Source organism: Gouania willdenowi, chromosome 5, assembly GCF_900634775.1.
Source record: "Gouania willdenowi chromosome 5, fGouWil2.1, whole genome shotgun sequence".
NCBI lineage: Eukaryota > Metazoa > Chordata > Actinopteri > Blenniiformes > Gobiesocidae > Gouania > Gouania willdenowi.
In genome coordinates this window covers 11,234,003-11,258,983 of record NC_041048.1, presented here as the reverse complement: position 1 = coordinate 11,258,983, position 24,981 = coordinate 11,234,003, and the positions used below count along the sequence as shown (strand labels likewise).

Here is a 24,981-nt window from a genome sequence, read left to right as displayed (position 1 = left end):
CACCTTGCACAATAGATTAAAAAAAACACGGCTGCTCCCAAAGAAACAATGTTATTATAGATTGACTCTGTCAGACAATAAGTTAGATTATGTTCCCAATTTGAAATGTCGCATTGTTTTCTTTCCCCACCGCCTTCTTTTTTCTCCTTTCTTCCCATTTTTTGACACTTTTCCCACAGCATCAACATTAGCATTAAACTCAGCGAAATGAGTAAATATTGAGGAACAAGCCTGGTATTTTTGCAACGGTGTTGACCAACGTACTTTAGGATCTGCATAGCATTACGACCACACCTGATTGCTCTGTCTGCAGCATCTGTTTGCATCAGTGGTTCTTAACCTTATTTATCAGTGCATTCACCAAACTCTTAGGGATTCAATAAATAAAATAGGATTTCTTCAAAACATACATATTGTATGAGGATGATTTTTGCTAGATTGAAAACGCTTTCAATTTGAATAAATTGTTCTTGAAAATAAAAATCAAACATTATTATTGTAATTTATCTTTTAATAAACTAAACACATTTTTACTGTGTGTGTCTTGACCCCTGAGACTGATTGAACAAACCTCTGGGGTTCAATTAAACCAGGGTTAAGAACCGCAGCTTTACATAGTTTATTGCTTAGTTCATTCTGATTAAAAAAATAGTTTTAATTAATTTTCAATACCCACTTATTCTGTGCCAGGTCATAGGTTTTTTTTTATGTTACTTTTGACCAGATTTACAGCAATAATTGTGAAATTTGTGAAATTTATTTCCTCGTAAAAATATAATGTCAATGTTAAATCTAAATCTAAAGGTTTAATGCTAAATCTAAACGGTGAATTTGCATATTAGCTAAATATTTAGTTTCACCCTTGACATTTAGATTTAACATTTGGAATGATTAAACATTTAGATTTACATTTAAGATTTACATTGACAGGTAACATTTAGATTTCATTATTAACATTTAGATTTAGTATTTATATTGAACATTTAAATTTAACATTGACATATTGTTTTTACGAGAGAAAAAAAAAATCACACATTTTACAAATATTGCTGTAACTCTGGTCAAAAGTAACATGTAAAAATGCACATACATTTACATAAATGTGGTTTGTTGCTAAATGTTACAAAAAGTTGCTGTTTATTTTAGCATGCGCAACTTTACAATCGGCGCCCCATATCAGTATGTATTTGCGAAAAATATTTGTGCTAACATTTGTGCCTCTATTCTATTTTATTTACCCACTATTCTTATCATTATTGGGTTTCATGACAAAATCCCAGAAAAAACAGTGTCCCCGAGAGAATGGACGACACAAAGTCACTTTTTTAGTGAATAACTGAACTTTTATGACTGACTCTGTAAGAAAAACATGCGCAAGAAATTGAAAGAAATATTGGTAGTATAGTGAAAGATTGTGTTTATCATTCAATAAAGTCCTCTTTATGCTATCAGCATGTTGTACAGCCACGCTGCCTTTCCTTCAATCCTGCGACGTGCCACTTCAAATTAGTCGCTGGTGGAGAGGGCTTGCCCCGTCTTTGCAAAATGCATTAGTACACCGCTCAAAGCCTCATACAGCCCAGGGTTAAACACAAATTATATCATTTCTGTCATCCAATCAAATCACACTGACCCTTTGACCTGCGAGATGAGTCAAATGCATAATGAAATATGACATGACACAAAAGCTCTGATTCTAATCTGTTGTGACGCACGATCAGATGAGGATGACCTCGTGACCTTGACTGAGAAGTGAGACGAACACTGGAAACGGGATACGTAGGGAGTGGGGGGGGATGATGGGAAGGAAATGTGAAAGAAAAGAGAGGAAACATGTAATTAGAAATAGTGAATAGTGCTGGTTTTAGTGCATGGGAGGATAATAATCGTGACTGTGATTGAGGTAAATTAGGCCGTCTGTTTAAAAAAACCCTGGACAGTTGATTAATTCATTTTTATTGTTTTGTTATTTCTTCATCTACACCATCTCTCTCTTTCTCTTTCTGATTTTTTTTTTTTCTCTGCAACTCTAATCCCTGCATTACCAACTGTCCCGCCTTTCGTCTGGCCACCAACCATATATATTAGTCTGAATTCAACATTTCTTGATCATCTTCTGAGTTCCTCATGAGGTAATTTAGTCCCATTTGTAGATGGGAAAAAAAAAAAAAAAATCTACTACTGCCACTTGGATGAGTCGACATAGGAAGATGCTGAGCCACAGGTCAAAGGTGACTGGACCAGCTAAAATAGGGTGAAGAAAGTGGAGGTGTGGGGTGCAGTCACTGAATCTTCTGCCCTCTTCCCCCATCTTTCCCCCAGGCTGTCTGTGGTGAGATCCCCCGACATGCAAACGCAACAGAGGGACAGCTATGGCTTCAATTAAGCCTGAGAAACTACTGTATGTAAAGAAAGGAAACATTGAGATCATATAGTGGCTTGTTAGCGCCATTTTGTTGTGCGCTTTAGAGACACATAAGCAGCTTGGCTTTGGTTGCATTGCAAGTATAATTTGACCACATGAAAGAGTAAAAAAAAAAAAAAAAAAAGAACTATCTAAGATGGATCGTGTGGAATGTAGGGATTACTGTATATGGTCCAGGTGTCCCACAGAGTAACTATGAAATGATTTTGTAACAAAGACTGTAGAAGATGATGGAGGCGGAGGAGGTGCATGGGGATGTTATGATAAAGCTCATCTAGAGGCAGGTAAGTGCACAATAATGAGAGCGATATGTCATCATCCAACTAGTTATCTAACTCAGAAGCACCCAAAACGTTCTCCTTTGGACAAACAGAACGTCTAAAACACAACACGTGGACATTTGTGCCTCATATAAAATAAGTCCATAAAAACCAAAGATTAAATATATATATATATATATATATATATATATATGAAATGTGCTCTATGAATAAAGTTTGATTTGATTTGATAATAAACATACCTTTAGGTATTCAAAAATAAACCGTGTTCTCTCCAAAATGTAAGAAAAAACCTGTACATTCTGTAATGTGATTTTTAAATTACAGAATATAATGAATCATCCCCAAATCCAAAACATAATTAGGGAAATATCGTTAATGAAATGAAACTATTAGGGCTGGGTTAAAAAAAAAAAACATCTTAATCAATTTGAGTCCTTTATCTTTTGAATGGCCAGATATTGATTCATGAAATCCTAAAATCCATTATTTAATACATCTACAGTTCAGTACTGTTGGCTCAATCCTTAATGTAACCATTAATATTTTTAATACTGCACCAAGTTAGTTGTTTTCTAGTAATTGCAGCGTTGGTTTTCTGAGAATCTCTTCCATATTCAGGTCAAATTGGTACTGTGACAGAGCCTGAACATAAAGGAAAATCAAATGGAATCAAATTGAATCGGGCACTTAATTTAAGTGAATTTAAATCGATACTTAGCGCAAGTACAAACCAAAATGTGTTGATTTCAGCTCCAAATGCCGCGACTGGTTAAGCAGTTCAAATCTAAATCCCTTCTTTCAAATGGGCAGTACAAGCGTTTAAAATGTGAGAATGCAGCTCCATACAGTTTGCAGGTGATGAGTGTGTTTTACTGGGAAATGCAATTGAAACCTGCATCCTGCCAAATGAAAATACACCTTCAAAAAAAGATCCCCCAACTGTAATATGTATGATAATAAGCCTGCAGGATGCATATGTGTAAGTGTGGAAGTTTTACTTTTTAAAAGTATTATTAAAAAAAAAAAAACAGAAATTTAAAATACAGATTTTGTTTGAATCACTTTGGAAAATGTTTAATAGGAGATAATGAGTCATTAAGCACAGCCATTATTATCTGTAGTAAGCTTTGAATACAGTGAGAGAAGAAGAGCTGCAGTCAAAGAAAGGAGAAGCTGAAAAGATACCCAATAAATGTTGTTTTTTCATCCGCTTGCTTGTTTCAAATGAAAGGTGCGCAACATATTCGAGAAATTATTAAACGTAATTAAAATATAAATTTTACTGTTTAATGCTCAGGGTTTAGTGTGTTTAAAGCAACATATTCTTAAAGATATTAGATGGATTTGGTCGGGTTCAAACATTCATAATTGCTGGCATGTAGAATATGTTTTTTAAGATGAGTTTGACTTTCACCATTTAATGTAAACCAATGATCATCTCCATGTAAGAAAAAAAAGAAAATCGATTTCCGTAGTCGGACACTTGATAGTCCAAGCAATCAATCAAGTACATTCCCTGTGTTTGGATTTTACTTTTAAAGAAGAAACACCGTATACATTATTGTGCAGTATACACATGGCTCCATACATGCAATCTCATTCTGAATGGAGGCATATGAATAATTTATCTTGCCACAATCCAACTGGGAATGCCCTTGGTATTTACATTTTATCATCAAGGACAATGGATGAGTCGAACACATGACACATCCTCTGTCCTACCTGTTTTTAACATCAGACCGGACCTGGGAAATTCATATTTGTATTAATAAACTAAAGAAAACAACATATTGATGAAGACAGAAAATGCAGTGACTAACAGGGATCTACAGAGTGAGCATTTCACTCGCATTTACCGCCAAAAAAAACATGTCCACGAACCACATTGTGCAAGTAAAGATGAATACCAAACAATTATTAACAATTATTACCTCAAACTTTTCTACCCCAATTCTGAAGAAAATTCATTTATTTACATTAACAAGAAAGTAAAGAATAAAAAGGAAAAAAAAGAATAGAAATAAAACTTTTTGGGTTTTTTTTAATCTCCTGCGATTGAGTCACATGCCAGAATGAAGCTCACTTTTATATGGGTTTTGTTTTAAAATGATCTACGATAGTTTAAAACTACAAATCCCACAATCCTCTGGTCATAACATACCACTCACAGTCGTTCTCTGTAATACCGCAAGGTGTTGACGCATCAATAAAAAAGAAAAGCGAGAGTGCAAAACCAGCAGGGAAAGTCACTTGAGTTTTATTCAGTGTTCATTTTGTCAACAAATTAGATTTTTTCATTTCAGTCTTTTGACTAAAATCCAACTTTGTTTTAATCCAAATGTAGTCATCAGGACTATTTCAGTTATAGTCTACATATAGTCAACTAAATCAGGGGTTCTCAACTGGTCTCACCCAGGGGACCCACATTTTGCCATGCTCATTAAATAGCGACCCACTTTTTTTTTTTAGAATTCAACCAACCAAATTTAATTTTTCAAAAATAGCTGTTGAAATAATATATATTATTATTTTAATAAATCTATATATTTTCCTGTGCTACATGCATTTCACAGCATGCCTGTCAAAATAAAAGACAAGTCCAACATGAGAGACATTAAGTATTTATTTATTTTTGACCAGCTGTCCGTGACCCACCCAATACAGCTCCGTGACCCACTTTTGGGTCCCAACACACCAGTTGAGAATCACTGAACTAAATGACATTGAGATATTAGTCTAAATTTGTTACAGATACAGTCGACTAAAATATAAAGCTTGTAAAATGGAAGATGGAAGAATAGAAAAATGTAAAATGCTCTTTATATTTACAACAAAAGTATTTACCCGTACGTTTATATTTACAACAAAAAATTGTATTTTGTATTTTGTATTATAGCTTAGTTTTTCATGAGTTGACAAAAATAACAATACATTTTTATCTATTTATTTATTTTTTGTTCAAATGTATTTTTTTTATTTACAAAAAAAATCTAGTGGACAAAAATTATCACGACAACTTTTAGTCAACAAAATGAACACTGTATATTGTTTGTTTTTTGTTTTTTTATTTTTTATTAAAAAAAACCGAAGGAACGAGTGAAGCAAGTGAGGAGAAGCCAGAAGTGAATGAAGGTTCTCGGTTCCAGTTTATTAATGTTCTTTATATTCTTTAGTGTAGAGAAGCTTTGTCCTTTCTCGCATTTCTTGACCTTTAAATGCAGACTTAAGGATGTTGTTGATTAATTACTTAATAATGCCTGAACTCTCCAGGGATTCCATGTGCCACACGGCCAATATAGCAAAACAGAAATGAAAATGTTAATCAAAAATGTGTGATGTGCTTTTTATCTATTTCTGTCTATGAATACATACAGACCCTTTCCAAAAAAGTAGAATATCATGGAAACGTTGTTTAATTTCCATAATTCCATTAAAAAAGTTCAACTTTCATAGATTATAGATTATAGATTATGGGTCCACAATTTAAACGATTTCAAGTATTTATTTGTTTTTTTGTACATGATTTGGGCTTCCAGCTCATAAAACCCACGAAAACAGGAATTCAAAAAAGGAGAATACTGTGAAGAAATCACCATTTACTTCTCAGTTTTAGCAGAAAAAAAAAGAGGAGAAGAAGGCCTGGACTGTTGGCCAGTGGTCCAAGGTCCTCTTTTCTGATGAAGGTATTCTAATTTAGTCTGTAGAATAAATGTAGTCATTGGGAGAAGTGTCAGCGTAGATCCCTGACTAAGCATGGTGGTGTTTAGTTCACACAGTGGGTGGACTCTCCCTATACACAATAACACTGATGTTTACAGCGAACAATTTAGTTTCCTTCCAACAATTATGAAGGGAATTGAATCTCAGGAAATGCTGGTGGGTTTTTTTTTTTTTTTTTTTGGTCCGTTTGACCAAACAATGTCGGTATCCCCAAAGGTTTTACAAAAACATTTGTCTTCAAAGGACAGTCTGAAGCATGTGTATCAGGTTATGTCAAAGCCAAGTAAATGGAACAGAGACATTCGCACTATTCTCTTTCCTTTTTCTTTGCCTTTATATTGTACTGGCTTTGGCGCTGGAAGGGTTAATTCATGCACATCAGGCTTTCGGTGAAGAAATGTAAATCCTGCTGACATTTACTGCTGATGAAAACAATGATTATTATCTTCTATTATGTGTGTAGTAATTGGAAAATAATATTTGGAAGTTATAGAGAAACAACAGAACCAAGCACAGTCATTTATAACTTTACCATAAATTCTAAATGACAAAGGTACATTGTTACGTGCTTCAAAATTGGACATTGTATCCCTCCAACTAATTTGTAATTGATGTCCTTGAAACGTAATAATGGGTGTTTTCATCACCCCTCTGCTAAAGAGAGAAAAGAGAAAATGTCTTTTTTTTTTTTTATTTCCACCTGAGCCCTTATTTTCTAAAAGTATCTGTTGGAGAGATAAATGACCTCTCTGTCGCCGAGGATGACAATCTACACAAAGATGATATTGAATTGATTTCAGAAATGTTGCAGTACTGACTGTTTGATATATACTGCTCGGCATGAATCATAAAAATTCTATTAAAAACCCTTGAACGGCTGACACCAGAATATTACTTGTGATGATTAATTTGACTGAGTCATTACAATGGGACTCAAGTTTGATCATCTCACACAAAATTGCTTTTTATTCACGGTTGAAATTTTATGGCAATATTTCCCCCCTCCCCTCCCCGTGTTCTAGCGGTGTAGACTTCCTGCGTTAATTTGGCAGCACAAACACACACATTCTTACTGGTCACGGAGAAGGAATCTTATCGGACATGTGACTAAAATTGAATCTATTTTACAAAATTACATATTTATGTTTATCAGACAATGATTGATAGAAATACTTATCCGTCTACTTTACCCATCCTATATATAGTTATTTTATAATTACAGTTTTTAGTCAGATTAACCTAATAACTTGATCTGTGATCTTGATAATATTTTTATCAATGTGATTGTCAGCAGTTGACAGAAAAAAAATTGACAAGCTTGTTGTTTTTCAGTCCAGTCGATGTCTGTTCTGGTTTCATATAAGTTCATAAGTTATATGGTAAATTCAAATCATTAAATTTGTTTACATCATTGAGAAGTACATGCTCTTGTTCTGAAATTAAGTTACTATCTGAGGTATATTACAACTTTTCTCTGGATTGAAACCGCTCCTGCCACCATGTTTGAATACCTGCTACTGTATATCCCGTGTTGGCTGATAGCGATTAGCTGTTTGCTCTGCTCGCTTAGCTTAGCTTAGCAGCTAGTTTGTTCGTCTCAAAGATTAAGTCACCAAAGTCTTAAGTAGACACGGAATGTTGAAGTGTGCATATTGATGATGACTGTTGTTATAGTCAATAAACGGCACGAAACCATTTATTTCTAAGCAAGGGAGATGACAAAATTGCTGATCGCAAGCTTGAAAATTGTGACTTTCTAAATGTGCGTTCACACCGAACGCGACTTTATTTATTTTTATTTATTCAGTTTATTTCCGACATGGTTACATTCACTTTTTTTTACATTTTTTTTTTTTTTGTACATGCCGAAAAAGGAGACGAGAGAAGCAGTTTGCTTATAGGTCCCGTCCCCTGTTTTGTACACCGAAAATTTAAATCAAAGCTTCTCTCTCTGGTCAAACATTCTTAGGTTGTTCTGAACAGTCCTTTTTTGTGTAGGAATTATTCATCTGTAGTCAGTGTTGTCTTTTTTTTTTATTCTTCCTCCTCTTTATCGTTGTTCGTGTCGGCCTTGTTCCCTGCCAGACGTTGTTTGCATTCCTCCAGTTCAAGAAAAGTTCATCTTCTTTCAAAGTTGATCGAAAGGTTTTTCCCTTTCCATCCATGACGTCACCACTCGGGAATGTCTCTTTTGGACACACAAGTTTGCAGCTTGTTTTGTCTCTACATCAAGGTTATTCCAGCTGTTGTTAGTTCTATTGGCAGTGTTGCATTTTCCACTGTTAGATTTAACCCTTTCTTGTATAAACACATTACTATGTCTTAGTTCATAAGCAAGGTAGTAATGTAATCCTTAATGTGTTCTACGACAATTGAAATGAATAGGTGACAGACCTTTTTTACTCTTGGTTTCCACATTGATTTCAAACTTGTGTGAGTATAGTTGCTTAAAGGGCCGTGATGAGTCGCTTGAACATAGTTACGCTTTTTGCTCGCTTCAACGCTTAAAGCTGATATCCAGAGTTTCTGAGGAATCTATGTTTATGTATGATTCTTTTGAAATTCATAAAAATACCTAACTAGTCTTTTACTATGATCTACTGCTGGTGGTCATTCATATACATTAATGTATATAAGTCCCTCCTTCGTCCTATAGACCCCTATACAAATAGAAACAATCGGCGAGTGCGCCCAGCCAATAGGCATCGACTTAGTGTTTTTGAGACCGTCAATCAAAGTGAATGCGGAACTGTGCACAGAAACAAGGCCGCGCGTCACAACAGCAAACAGGTAAATATGATTTTGGCTCTTACCTGACCCATAGACCTATATCAATGCGACCCGATGCAACCTTGTTATGTTCCTTGATTAAAAGAAGAGGCGTGGCTTCTGGTAGATTGCAGAGACAGGGTGAGGAAGTGAAGCAGTTTAGGGCGGGACATCCTCTCAGAAACTCCGGATAGCAGCTTTAATCTACCCCAGTGAGATAGCGACCGGGGAAGAAACATGGGTAGAAAATCATAGCTGATTAGATGTTGTGACACAGTGTCACTCAGAGTTGCTTAAAAAGTTCAACATTTTCATTTCTGAGCAACTTCCAGCATCTCAGATTGCGCGGTTGAGTCCCTGGAATCCCGCGAGTCACGACACTTGAAGGAAGGTCGCTTGACGTCGCGTCATTTACTTTGATTTTGAATGGAAACTAGTCACCAGAGTCGCTTAAGTCGCGTTCGGTGTGAACGCACCTTTAGAAAGTCACAATTTTCAAGCTTGCAATCAGCAATTTTGTCATCTTCCTTGCTTAGAAATAAGTGTTTCCGTGCCTTTTATTGACAATAACAGCACGGCTATCAACATGCACACTTCAACATGCCGTGTCTACTCAAGCCTCGCAATGCTCTCATTAACAAAAAATAAAAAACTAACAATGAAACATTAACACTTTATTTGCCGTTAATCAAAATGTATCAATTTATAAAAGTGTTTCACTTCCCCTTTAAGTATATTACTTTTTATATATAACTACTTTCATCACAATGTGATAATACAGCCTGATAATTTGGTGACATGCTTTATTTGCATTTGGCTGCAGTATCAAGTTGCCTTTTGTTAAACTCCATATTGGTTGATTACGTTTGTGGTATAAATGGTTCTTAGTCTAGTATTTAGTTTTTTTTTTTTGTGTGTTAAAAAGTGAAATGTGTTATTGAAATGCAAGGTCAGTCTTTGCTTCAGTTTAATTGGTCAACACCTCTTCACTACATCTCCCCGTGTCTCCACTCAGAGCTATACAGGTCAGACAGGAGGTGGTGGTGGTGGTGGTGGTGGCGGTGGAGGTGGGAACGGTGGCACCACTGGGAACGGAGCCGGGGACGAAGACTACGAAATCCCTCCCATAACCCCCCCAAACCACCCAGAGCCCCCTCTTCTTCACCTGATGGAGCACGACTCTGGAGGCTACCTCTGCTCCTCGCTGTCACACAATGGGCTCATCAACCCGTATTCCTACCCAGAGCTGCCCACGCTCATGATGTCCAACATGCTGGCACAGGACGGCCACCTCATCTCCAGCCAAATGCCATCGGTAAGTAGAAAGTTTCCCCATGGTGGAAGAGTGAGAGAGCAGTTTCATGGATGATTACGGATATTTCAGTCAATTGCAGCTTGTAAGTACAGGTTAAATCATTTAATACCTTTGAACAGAGGTCACCAACCTTTCTGAAACTGTGAGCTACGTCATAGGTCTACCAGAAGGGCTACCAGTTAGAAACGCACTTCTTAAACATTTTCACGGTTTCTCTTGGATAATATGGAAGTCTAGTAGTTACGTAAAAAGGTAAAGAAATAATTCCATCAAATGATTTTTGTCTACTTTTTGAATAATATTTAGGTTTTATTTCTTCACACAACTGTTTTTCATGATATGCAATTTGATCTCCTGACATGTTTTGACTGTCAACTGCCAGTCTTCCTCAGAGGCATCTGCTGATCGCTTTGATGTTTCCTTGACTTCTGCATAATCATTCCAACGAGTTCTTTTTGAATTATATGTTATGGTTTAATTTATTCAGACAACTGTTTTTCACATCAAAGCGATCAGCAGACGCCTCTGAAGAAGACTGGATGTTGACAGTCAAAACATGTCAGGAGATCAAAGTTAATTTCCAGAAAAAAACAGTTATTTCTCTTAATTTATGCAAGTGTTTCTTTTTTATTAAACTGCATAGAAAATACACCTTGAGTTTTTAAAAATATACCATATATATATATTATATAAAACATACCACTGACACTAGGCCTACAACATTTAAAAACATCTCTCACAATGTTTCAGTGAAAATGAACATTTAAAGATGGTTAATTTAATACAAAAATTAAGTACTAACTACATCGCTCATATCTATTTATCTTTGTGAGTTTGAATCCTGGAAAGTAAATCAGATTTTGGATGGAACTCATTGGTGACTAGAGCTCCTGAGGGCCCCTCACATGGTCCACGAGGGCACCGTGTTGGTGACCCCTGCCTTAGAGAAACCAAGAGCTAAACTGAACTAATTCACCCTAGGAGTGTCATTTGAATAAATACACAGAAGCCAACAAAGAAGAGGAAGTTATGGCATAGCAAACATGAGCTAACACTGTAAATATAATGTTCACTGAGGTAAATGCTTAACTTATTTTACAATATAATAAAGCATATTGTATAGCAGAACCACATAATGTAATATTTCATCTTTTTTAAGTATTTTAGAAGCACCAAAAATCTGTAGCTACCACAACTTTTTTAATTAAAAACACACACAAAAAACAAAAAACAGATGAAAAACCTTGAAAGGAAAATACAATCTTCCAGACATTAAAGGTGGGGGCTACCGGGGGAAGCCAGTGATTGTTCAGCGGTTGCCATGTCAACATTATTGCATAGAGAAAAGGATTGTGGGTAAATCCATCAGTATCATATCTGCGTAGACAGCATGCATCGGTCAATCTGTCAGACCTTCAAACATGAATACGTGCTGATTATTCTTACAGCTCAACACACAGCCCCCCCACCTTCCCGCCCCCCACCCCACAAATTAGCATCTCTAAACCATAATTGCTTTCTGGAAAACTGCTGGAAAAGGAGCAAATCTCCATCAGCATAAATACTAAACCGGATGTGTGTGAAGCTTATGCACTGGGTGTAATAAGCAAATCATTTCTTTTTACTTGTTTTTGTTAGAACAGGGAGTGTGACTTAAATCTCTGCCTTTTTTTTAACCACACGTGTCAAACTCAAGGTCCAAGTACCAAATCTGGCCCTTTAGAGCATCCAATTTGGCACCACAGTAGTAAATAATATTAAAAATAATAGCAATATATTTCATTTCTAAGGCGCCTTTCAAAACCTCTGAAGGTCACCTTACATTGAAAAAAATAAACAATGAAATATAAATGAATACAATGAAAACATACATGGCTATAAACAATCAAGAGAACAGAGGAACATATTATGTTTAAAAAGGTGACGTAGAATCTCAGCTCCTTCAAATACACAAATTAAATAAAACTCCACAATATTTCCAGGGCTCACAATTTACCATACTTACATCACATGACCGCAATCATTTCTAATCTAAAATTGTGGCAGGAACTCAAAATCCTGAAATTTTCCTTCAATTATTGCACCAAATTTCACCAAAATAAATAAGTTTGGATGAACTACGGCCGGGCCCGCGGAACATCTCTGCGCCGAATAGCACGTCCCACGTTCAAATGACTCAGTTCCACCAAATAAAAAGGCTCCTCGAGAAGCTACTGACATCAGCTCATAGAATATCTATGTCAAATTACAACCCAATATAGCACCTTTCTTACAAATTCAAAGTGCTTCACAGAAACCTGCTAATGTGATTGACAAAAGTTAAAAAATGATAAAAAGGTTTAGAGACTAATGCAATCATAATTTAATACAATTATTTAAAAAGGTGATAAAATAAGAAAGAACTATGGCACATTAATGTTGCAATTGCTCAACTACAAAAACACACAAAACAACAACGCGTTACAGAATAGCACCAAAAAGCCACACAAATTGTTAACAAAATTACACAACATGACAAGAAAATAAGGAAAACAACAACAAAAATGCAGGAAGTCACCCCAAAACACACAAATTAACAACAAAAATGTAGAAAATGACAGAAAAATACACAAAATTAAAACAAGAACACAAAAAAAAATAACAAAAACACACATAACGACCCCTAAAACACACAAAATGTCTAAAAACAAAGAAAACATCAAAACCAAAGACAGAAAACAGACAATAGCCTTTTTTCCCCGGTGTTAGCGCTTCAATTGCTCTTGTCATGTGGCCCTCGGATGAGAATCACATTTCTGTGGCCCCCACTGTTATATAGTGGCCCATCCCTGTCTTATAGTGTCAGAATGAAATCCATCTTTTTATTAAAAGAGAAAAATAAACAAATACTTAAGTTATATTAAACTATTAAAGATTTAAAGTGACCAAACAGCAATAGAAATGTTTCCCTGCTGGTGTTATTAATTTTATCACTACTACTAGATCATTTTATTTTTTGTTTGTATCTCCACACGTGACAAAAGCCACTTTATTTGTTATGTGCAGGCTGATAAATGAAAGCATATGAGTTATATTAGGTGTACATTACAAACATGCAGAAGCATATCAAGGGCAAACATAACATATTGTGTTCTTTGTAAAGGGAAGATAAAGGAGAGAAGTGCACAGTGCAGCTTGATAAAGATCTGATATATAAACATATATATATATATATATATATATATATATATACCATTGCAATACTCCCTGGAGAAATGGCATTCATGTGTCATTTATCTTCATATTTTGATCATGACCTTTGCTGTGGTTGATTGGCGAGTCTCTTCACTCTCACTGTGAGGGTATTTGTTACAGGCTGCTACGTAGGCCCCCGCTCTGTGGTTTTAATAGATTGAATACAGCACGCCGTCTGATAAAAATGCATGAGTTTTTTAAATGTTGAGGTCACAGACAATGAGCATATATTAAAAACACACTCACCACAAATAGGTGCTTGTGCGTGAATAACTTACATTTGTCGGTTAAACTCTACGTGCCGTTGAGCTCGGCTACGCGTAAACTACAACAACGTGGATACAAATGACACTGTCGTAAAATAAATGTAAAACACATTTAAACAGGGAGACCTTTTGTAACTTTTGCCTTAGAAGGAAATTTAGATTAGATTAGATTAGATTAGATTTATTGTCATTTTATAAGAGAAGTCATACAACAAAATTGTAGCAGCTTGGAATAAAGTTAAGACTCGTAAAAAAAAATTAAAAAAATCCTAATTAAAATCACACAAATATCTACTTACAGTGCAAAGCTACATAGTGCAATGAATGTTTATTATTGTTTGTTTATTTCCTTAGTGTGTGTTAGATCTCATAGATTGTTGAAACAAGGGAATCATTTCAGGGCTTTTTTTTTTTTTTTTTTTTTTTTCAACTTTAATTCAAAAAGCAGCACATAAAGTCAGAAAATGTTAAATCAAATAGACTGCCTGGAGAAACTACCAAACCGTAGCAGGAGAGATTCATTTGTGGCCGAGAATGAAGTGTCTATTAAATTGGTGCCTCACCTTGACACAGTCTGTCGAGCAGGGTAATTAAGCAAACTCCGCAGTTCAAACAGGAGATGCTATCGGTATGAATAGCTCACTTGACATGGATGGATTAATAACGAGGGGTTATTCTAATTGTAATTTCAACCGCCTTTGGTTCGATAACAAAATTCCGTGTGCAATTTGGCTGCTCGCGTTGTTGACATTGCACTGTACGCCCGTGTTTCTGTGTCTTCACTGCAAACAATATCTGTGCTGTTGAAATGGATCCACTACATCTGGAGGTCAGGCCTTATATTCAATCTTGAGCACATTGAAAAAAAAAAAGAAAAAAAAAAAAAAAAATGAAAATCCATTAGGGTTCATCTTTCCTGCATCAGCCATTCTATTGTAGTGCTGCAGTGAGATCTGTTTTCATCAGGCAGATTCAATACGTGAGCTGGGCAATGAAAAGTGTGCAATAGAGTTGGATGAGGAGGGGAGGGGGGAGGATGTGGTAGAGGGTGCGGGGGTGGGGTGGGGGGGGATTGTAAGGAGGATAGCAAAAAGAAATTGTAAAAATGAGAAAGTAGCTCTCAATCAAAGCGCACATACTGTATACCTCAGGTTTCCTATACCTTCCTGGATTTTGTTATTGCGTATTTTAAAGGTTGAGTGAATTACAGTTATTCTGTGGCTGTAAGATAATGTGAAAAAAAAGATTCCAAAACTAATGCAGCAATTTAAAAATTAAACAAAAATTACAAAATGAGACAAATGACTAAAAAATATAAAAAAAATTTTTCAAAAATAATAATTCTCTCTCTCTCTCTCTCTCTCGCTCTCGCTCTCTCTAGTACATTAGACATGTACGGTAATGGCTTTTCTCAGGTTGCACTATAGAGAGATGCGTATCTTTGCTGCTGCTAGTAAATCATATGGATTGAATGCTAAAGTGTACTCAATGATGATACCTTTTTGTTTATTTATTTATTTATTTATTAGGTCATTTAACAGGGACAATATACATTCATCAACTATCCAGTAAATGTACCAGAGTTGCTTTCATTTGCATTAAAAGAATGTGCTATTCTTAGAATGATAAAACAGTTGTTAATATGTGTATCTGTGTGGAACATCTGTGATACACTATATGTTGACCTGAAGGAGATTAGTTCCCTTAGATTCTCTCCTTTTCATGTTCATTAGTGATGCATGTAATATTCTCCCATCGTCTTCAAGCCAGCTTGAGTGTGATGATTTAAATATGCAACAGATGATGAATATATAATCAACAAGTGGGTGTTGTACGTAATACTCATGGATTGTCACAAGGAGCTATAAGCAGAAACGACCTTAGATCTTTCAAAAACTATCCGCATATATTATCGTGTTTGTTTCTGTATTGAATGAGGCCCAGTTCCAGTTGTAATTACGGTGAAGATTCTGGTAAGAGCGTCCTTCTTTTCATATTCAAATTCACTCTCCAATTTTCCTTTTGTTTCCAACATTTAGATTTAAGATTTTCTCTTCATCTCTTGTTGCTGAGGTAAATTATCGACGTACTCCTAATCTCATGCTGATTGTCATGTTCAGTTCGATAAAAGCCTCTTTTTCTTCTACTTTTTTTGTGGTTTTTTTCCCGTCTTTATTTTCCTTCACAGCGTTTTAAGCCCCCCCTGGCAGGTGTTCGCTCTCCAAGCTTGTGTGAATGAAATATGAGCTGCAATGTCAACTGAACTTGTCACAGACAAGCTGGGATGAATGAATGATAAGAAAGCAGAGGTGTCTTTTAATGTGTTGATGGTTACTGTACACCTGCAGGGCTTTTGTTTTTGTATAAACACGTCGGATTAGGGAATTTTTCTTTCTTTCTTTTTCTTAACCTGAAAAAAATCTATTTCATGTACATTAGAAATATTAATATAATTTAGTTTTTTTTCTGTTGCTGTTTGGTCACTTTGAACCTTACATAATATAACTTATTTTTATCGGATTTCTGTGAGATCCAAGTATTTATTTATTTTTCTGTATTATTAAAAAAATGGATTTAATTCTGACACTATAACATATAAATAAAGGACTTCTGTCAGTTGTATTTACATGAGGTTGCTCAGAACAGGGGTGACAAACTCAAGGGCCAAATACGGTCCAATTACAATAATAGTCATCTTGTATTGCTTATCAAAATATAAAACATGAAGAAGCATCAGCTGCTATAAGAAGTAAAAACTCCCTTCTAAAATGAATGTGCCCAAGTTTGCAGTTATAAATTAGACATAAAGTATGGAAAGCATCAACAATATCAGATTCTTAAATGTCCTTTTGGTTTATTTATTTTTTTAACTATTTTTTAAACTAAATTGTATTTCATTTGGGGACATTTTGTAGAACAATTAGAAAAAACTTTGGATTTTGGAAATATTTAGAGTTCTTTCAACATCAATTTAGAACTGAATTATTTGGTCATTTACACAATGATTCATGTTTTCTCTGTCATTTTCACTTTTGGGCCTAATCGGATGCTCTGGAGGGCCGGAGTTGGCCCCCGGGCCATGAGTTTGACACCAATTAGAGTATTTGCTCAAAATAATGAAAAGTCTTTACCACAGAATTATTATTTAATACAATGTAGATTCAAGCATTAAGGTCTTTTGAATGATTAACTTCTTAATCTAAACAGTGCTTATTGGATGCTCTCTTCAATCGACAAACATGAATGTTTTACACTTTTTTTTCACCTTTTCTCCTCATTTGTGTTTTTTTCTCCTGATGAATTCAACATGATTAATCTTTTTTTCTCCCATAAACGAACGATCAATGCCATAAATCACCGTACAAACAGACATTTGTGTGGAACCCGAAAGGTTTAAAGATTTATACAACACATTCATGTTTTCCACTTCCTCCTTTTAGTACTCTACTGATAAAGCCTAGCTAATAAAAGGCCCTATTAATATTTCCTGTTGCTTGGCAACGGCAGGGAGCAAGTAATAGCATTCTGTGGAAAAATAGATGACCGATAAGAAAAAATTCAATTCTTTTCTCATCTCCTGGGAGAAAGTGCCTTTTTTTTCTCCCTAGCAGTAAGAAATTAAACTGTAGTTGTATATTAAAGGATATCCTTAAAGAAATTGTGTTTTTTTTTTCTTCTTCTTCTCCCTATTTTAATCATTTTTAGGGAGAATTTTTATTATAACATGAAAAGGAAGCTCATCTTCTTATACTCAAACCTGATGAAGTCAATTATCCTGGTATTTTGGCCTAATCACAGGATAAGGTGCATTATTTTTAATCTAAGGTTCTAAAGACGTTGTGAATGATAACACGGCTTGATTAAAATCATTTATGTGTGAGAAATCACTTTATTTTTACCAGACGTGTAATTTTAACATGTTTTGTTCAGCAGCGTTCTAAAGATTAGAACGCAACGCAACCAATTTTCAATGTCGATAATTCCTCACATCGTTTTCCTTTAAAACACTTTAGTAAATATAGGAGTTATCGTCCGCAGAGCTGCACATGTGATCCGAGGGTAGAGGAGCTAAAGACAATAAAAGCTGATCCAGCCGCAGCAGATACAGCACATGTTATGAAGCTGATACAAAGATAAGGGATTTCATATTACACTTAGCCACGCGCCCCTGCTGAGATTTATCATGCCATGAAATCGTGTCCATATTGCACTGTGCCCTATCTCCACCATCCATCAACTCATTCTGCTTTCATCACAAATATCAGCCCTGGAGGGTGCAGAGCAGCATCGTGACACCACACCAGTTTATACACAGGTGTTTATGTGAATAAACCAATCTGAAAATAATCTACGAGTATTTGTCCGCGTTATTGCTTAGACGCGGACGTTGAAAATCACGTTATTTGGAAGAAGCAATCTTTGATCAACAGTCAATAGAACCTAGTGACAGGTTTTGTGCTACAATGTAACTAAAACATCAACAAAATCCAGTTTCCCCAACAGTGCCATGCTTTACCCTTTTCTTTTACTTTTTATTCCCATTTCTTTGTCTTTTCACGCGGTGCCACAGTTCTGGTGTATTTTAAAGCAAAGCAAAGCAAATGTATTTGTTTGTATAGCACATTTTCTACACAAGGCAAATCAATGTGCTTTACACGATTAAAAAGTGCAACAGAAAACATTTAAATCAGCAGTAAAAACATTTCAAATCAGCAGTAATAACATTAAATCAATAATAATGTGAGTGATTTTAAGCTATACTTCAGGTAAAGGCTCTTGTTTATTAAATGCCTTGCTTTATGTGATCAAGGACATAAATTACCAGCTGTTACATAAAGGATAATAACAGTGTTCGCCCTAGTTTGTACTTCCTGTCAGCAGTGATGGGCTCCACCCACACTTCTGCACTGTTTGGCCATTGTGGTTACCTGCTGATTAGGTAAAAATCTAATTATTCAAATGAATTATTCTCGATTGTATTTCCTAATACATTTTTAATTGACTTCTTTACCCGCTACGCCAGGTGTTCTCAACCTTGGAGTTGCGAGACACTGTGAGAGGTCGCCAGATGATAAGAATATTTACCGTTATTACCCTTTTTCAGCATCTACACCAAAATTACCATATTTTAACCTATTTTCATCCCTTTTTTGTCATATTTTTGCTCCCTTTAATGCAGTTTTGCAACATTAATCCCTTTTCACCACCGTTTTAACCCCTTTTATTTTTGATTAAGACAAGGATTTACATCTTAAAGATGAACATCCTGGATAACAATTGATATTATTCAAATAAATAAATGTGGTTATCACAAATTCATAGGACAATTAACCATCATTTTGCTGACTTTATGGATGGGCCCCAAAAATCTCTCCCCTTTATTCCCCCTCATAGATGGCCCTGTCTCCACATGGCTGTTCTTCAATGTTCATGTCTGTGTTCAACCACCTTCAGGTACAGTGGGGGTCTGGACAGGATGCAAGATTTTTCACAGTGGCCACGGTTACATGATGTTTTTTAATTCGGAATTATTTATTCCAAATTAAATCATTCGGAATTAAAGTGTTCTGCTTCACGTTTATGTGGAAATAGTAATTACCGAACGAGTTTTAGTTTGGACCGCAGAGCGGAAGGAGACAGGAACTAATCACCGATAAAAAGCCCAGTAAAACTCTGGAAAACAATCACCAGGAATAAATGTTAGCTCCCTGGTAAAGATAGTAGCTCTAACAACAGGTAAAATGATAAACTTGGTGATATTACAGCCTGTGAATGCAGTACAGGGACGTATTTACTCCGCCTCCGGGTCCTAGTGCCAGCCGTCCAGTGAAGCATGTTCCGTTTACCGAGGTCCGTGTGAAAGTCTGCATGTTTATGCCTCTGTCCATCCACTCTTTTCATTAGATCCATGTCTTTTAAGGCTCTTATAGTCTAGGCTGGAGTCCGGGCTGCCGCCATCTTGGATTATGTCGTCACCCGGGGGTCATCGCCGCGTCATTGCGCAAGCGCAAAACGATCCAAATTAACTTAAAGCGGAATTACCCAAGTTAAGTGTTTACAAGAAAGAGGAATTATCTAATTCGGAATTAAAATTGAATAAACCAGCCATCTAATTCAGAATTACCTTTAATTCGGAATGAAATTAGCATTAGGAATTATGTGTTTACAAGGTCAGGTTAAAAAGGAATTAACTTTTTTTTTTTCTGCTTTAAAGAGGAATTAAAGCTCCCATGTACACGTGGCCAGTGTTAGAGTAAACAGAGAAAATACAGGCAGGAAAAGGAAGAACATGCAAACCCTACTTAAGATGGTCCCATGATTTCCTTTGGTAATGCAAATCCAGCTCTCGAGTACCTTCTTTCTATAAGCAGAACTGTTTACCCGGGGCCTTTATACTGTATATGCAGGTGTTTCACTTGTGCAGAAAACTGTGTCATGAACTGTAGAATACCTGACTCTCCTATTAAATACATGTTTGTTTGTTTTTGTTCAAGTGTGCTCTTTGTTGATTTTGCTATTAATTATTTCACATATACACAGAGGCATGTGGCCGCACACACACACACACACGCGTACACACAAAGGGTGTTTGACACAGCAGTCAGGAGTCTCATTAGTGGGAGCAGAGGAGTCTTGCCTTTCACTGTCAAGTGTGTGTGTCCCTGCCGCTGCTCACAGCCGTTGTCTACATGTCATGTCAGGAAAGGCTCTGATTTTCTGACGCCGTGCTTTGTGAGGTGAGCTCAGTGACAAGCCTGGGCTGAGAGGGAGAAAAATAAGCAGAGAGAGAGAGAGAGAGAGAATTCAAAGCAACAACAAGCAGAAGAACTGAGGGGGGGGGGGGGGGGGGGGGGAGCTGAAGGGTGGGGGAGAGAAGGTTCTAACATTAGGGGTAATGAGGAACATGGAGGATTGTGTTGAAGGGGACATCATGACATTACTGTCTTTAAATCGACTACTGCCTCGTTTCTGGGACGGATTCTAAGTTTTGTAAGAATATTCATTTATTTATTTTTTTACAAAAGATTATCATTCATTTATTTATTTTCAGGACTCATTTTGTCCGACTCCATCATTTACTAAACCAGTGGTTCCCAAACTTTTCACAGTCCCGTACCCCTTCAGACATTTAACCTGAAGCCATGTACCCACACTTAAAAAAACATAATAATGTTATTAGGGATGTCCCAATACAACTTTTTCACTTCCGATATTGCATCCTTTTCTGGACATATCGGGACACCCCTAAATGTAATTTCATATGAAATGTAGCTTTACAGTGAAATTTGTCCCTGAATTTGACCTATCCCGTTGAGGAATAATATATCATAAAAAAATAATAACCTGTAAGCACACAAGAAAACATCTTATTCAGAATTATGACTTGTTTGCTTTAATGAATTAACCTATACTGGTGTTTTCAGTGATAAACCAGTCTTTTTTTTTTTTTTGAAACGAGCTTTATTAAAACATTTGTTGATTGAATATATAGCAGTAATACAACATATTCACCACTCTGAAACTGTGAAATACAACTCGATACAACTTTATTGAGAATGGTGAGGTTGAGAGGATGTACAGAACTCTGCACATTTTTGATGGCATAGTTTCTCTCTCTGAGGATGCATGAGGGGGTTTTGCATGTGTAATTTAATTTGTGGCAATGCATGGAGGCTTCTGACTGCTGGCCGATTTATATTCTAATTTCCAATGTTGTCACTCTGTTTTTTATTTCTATTCACATACCCTTTTGCCAATTTGCGTATGCCTGGGAAAAGACAATTATGGGTTAAATTTGCTGATACAAAATGCCACACAGGCACATTTATTAACAAACAGCTGCACAATATGTTCCACTTTAGTCTTTTTCTCCTGCAAGGGACAGCATGTGTGAGTGAGTTCTTTAGTGTGGCTTGTTTAGGGGAAGGTCTAGGTTAGGACGTACTCAGTGATCATCTAACAGAGCTTTACATGTTCTGAGAAGTAGAGAAAGCAGCGACTCCTAAAACAAGTATTTTAATAGAATATAAGATATAAAATACAAATATAATATTATGGGCGAAACAGAAGTCTCGATTTATCTTAAATCTTGATATATTGCGCAGCTGTAACGGGGAGTACATGCAAACGCCACACTAAAAGCCCCCAGGTCCTTGACTATTTTTGTTATTAGATTAAAATTTTATTGGCACAGCTCGGATTACTGCATTTTTTTTTTTGTTGAAACTATTAAACATGGTAGTACTAACAGTATTTTGCGCCAAAGGTTATTCCAAAAGTGTTGAGTCTTTGAATAAACAACTTATTTTTTTTTTTGCATTCTAAAATGAGTAACAATTTCCTCATGCTAGTGGACTTGTTAAGGGTTGCTGTTTCTTTCCCTGCCAGATGAATTGCACGGTTAAGGTTCAGCACAGGAGGTGAAGGAAGTAGATTTTTGTTTTTCAATTTCTAATGAGCAATTATTGAGTAATTGATGCTATTCAATGTGAGCCTATGGTGTAGAAACAGCGCCAGGTCAAAATAAAATAAGGGTTTAATAGAGTCGCTGCAAACACACGTGGAATGTTGCATCATGTTTACCTCATTGTAAACTTTCAGGATTCAGCCGTGACTTACGTATTTAAGGCCACATTTACATGGAGACCAAAAAGCCAGAGTGCCGTGTTTTTTCCACTTTTAATTCCGCGTTTACTCAAGTGTGTTGGGGTGGAATTTTGCGTGCACACGACAACGCTAAAGTGTGTGAAACTACCGCGCCGGGTGGCTAGGTAATAACGTAGAACCAGTTCTTTTTCTCTACTTCCTGTCAATCCCTCCGCTGCTTCTCCGGTCCATCAAAAATGTTATGGATGTGAAGGAGTGTTTTCCTCTGTCCTTGTCCCCCCTCTAATAGGAATCGTGACACTTGCTGACACGACTCTTGCACAGCATTTACTGCAGCTAAGGCTAGTTGGTGCTCGGTAGTCATTTTGGTGTTTTGTTTACCTCCGCTGGCCCGTGCTTGTGATGTCATCTGTTTGCGACGTGAACCGCAGTTTGCCGTCTATACTGTTTACACGGTGGCGAGACAGCGGAGCGTCACCAGGTTTCCCACTTTGGAAGGCGATCTGGGATTCTTACGTTTTTACCTCATGAAAACCCCGGCGCCGTCTGAACGGTACGGAAATCTGGGAAAATATTTTTGCTGTTTTCACCCGTGAGCGTTCTCGTGTAAACAGGGCCTAAAATACATCCATATTGTTTATTAATCAATACTAAAAAGGATGGAATCAGCCTGAGCTGAGCCTCTTATCTTCTCACTTAAGCATCTGCCTGACGTCACAAGGTGGCAGATACACCATTTGCCTTTGCTTTCATACTTAACTCGCGTTTGTTTCATGATTCCACATTCTTATTAATTCTCCAAGCCTTGTATAAATGACCCTTCGGGGTATGTGAGCTTGATTAAGCAAAGAATGAAGCAAGAGGAGAGAGACTCAGCGAGTGTGTGAGGAAGAGGAGGAGGTGGGAAGGTGTGAGGCTCTTTGAGTTGTTAGTGCTTTGCCCTCAGGGTGAATGAGGGGTAGCTTTGAGGGCTACGGGGCCCGAGGTTGGCTCCCCTCCTAAAGGCGTGTTTACCACCTTGTTGCAAGGCGGCTGTGCTTTTGAAGGATCCGTCTCTAACACGCCTTTAATTAAAGCTGTCATGGCTGGGTGCCTGCAGGGATAATGTTCTATTATTATAGTCATTTGTTTCAATTAACCGCTGGCTGATTTTACAAAAGCGGTCATGAACCTGTGTGAGTGAGCCATCACTCTCCACAAAATGGCTTCAGTCAAGCAGGGACAGAGAAGAGAAAATACTTAGGACTTACCAAGGCATTGATTACTGTATTAAATAACCAAAAATGGACACATGTAATCCATATTTGTGCAATATTAAATCCCTATATGAAGGAAATAAACTTCAGTTTGTATTTATATACCATGGATATATTTGTCGTCCATAGGAACATTTTCGCCACTACCCTAATAGCTTGAAAACTGTGCACTTTTAATGAAAAGTTATGAAATAACCTTTTTTTTTTACATTTTACATAGTCTAGGGACCATGTATGTAATTTCTGAAGTGCATCTAAAAATATGGAGGAAAGGAATTCATGTATGGAAGTTACCATTCATAACTATTTTTGCACTTTTATTACTACAGTAACCTTTTATTTATTTATTTATTCATGTATGAGTATGTATGGCACACGCTGTATGCTACTGGACACTAAATAATACAGATTTTAACTCAGCATTAAAATCAACTCAGTGCCTATTAGAGAAAAGAAAAATCATAAATTGTCCATATCCTCCTGACTGCCATTTTTCAAATTTGTAAATCTGAATATCTCACCACTACATACTACTAAATTATCTTTTTTGTCAGCTAAAGTGAACATTTAGGGCTCTCCAATGGTACCAAATGTGAAAGGGTGGGGCTTTAGTATATTTCTCTTTCCCAACAAGGAAGATGGCGTCCATTAGTGCAAGCACCATTTATGAAAAGACAAAGAGTAAACACGTAACACTTTTTATTGAGCAATTTTATTTTTCTTGAAATGTTGTTGACACATTTTATATGAATCTCTTAAGAACACATTAAAACATTACTGTAAAAATGTGCTCCATTGTAGTCGATTGTAGTTATTTATTCCATTTTGTTGTATGTTCTTTCAAAAGGCAAGAAAGAGATTCACTCTCAGAAGAAAATATAATTTTACTGCTAATTGTTCATATTGAGTTTTTTGATGAGACAGAACAAGACGCAGTGTTTGTGGCAAAAGCTGAAGAAGAAGATTCCGAGAGCGCTAACCTCCGCCAAGTACCAAATCTCCTTTTTGCCAGATATTGGCAGTTATCTGGATCAGTGATCCTGATCATGGTACCGTGATCATTCACACTTTAAAGGCTTGTAAGACATTTCTATCCCCATTAATA

At 36.3% G+C, this 24,981-nt stretch overlaps 1 protein-coding gene across 4 annotated transcripts in view; it reads left to right on the top strand.

Moving 5' to 3' along the window:
• Positions 1-24,981, top strand: part of tox2 (TOX high mobility group box family member 2) — a 128,871-nt gene that overhangs the window by 78,608 nt on the left and 25,282 nt on the right. For all 4 annotated transcript variants that reach the window (XM_028447841.1, XM_028447843.1, XM_028447840.1 and 1 more), the window contains one exon: positions 10,214-10,513. In XM_028447841.1, the coding sequence (XP_028303642.1) occupies positions 10,214-10,513 (300 nt within the window). The remainder of the gene's footprint in view (positions 1-10,213; positions 10,514-24,981) is intronic.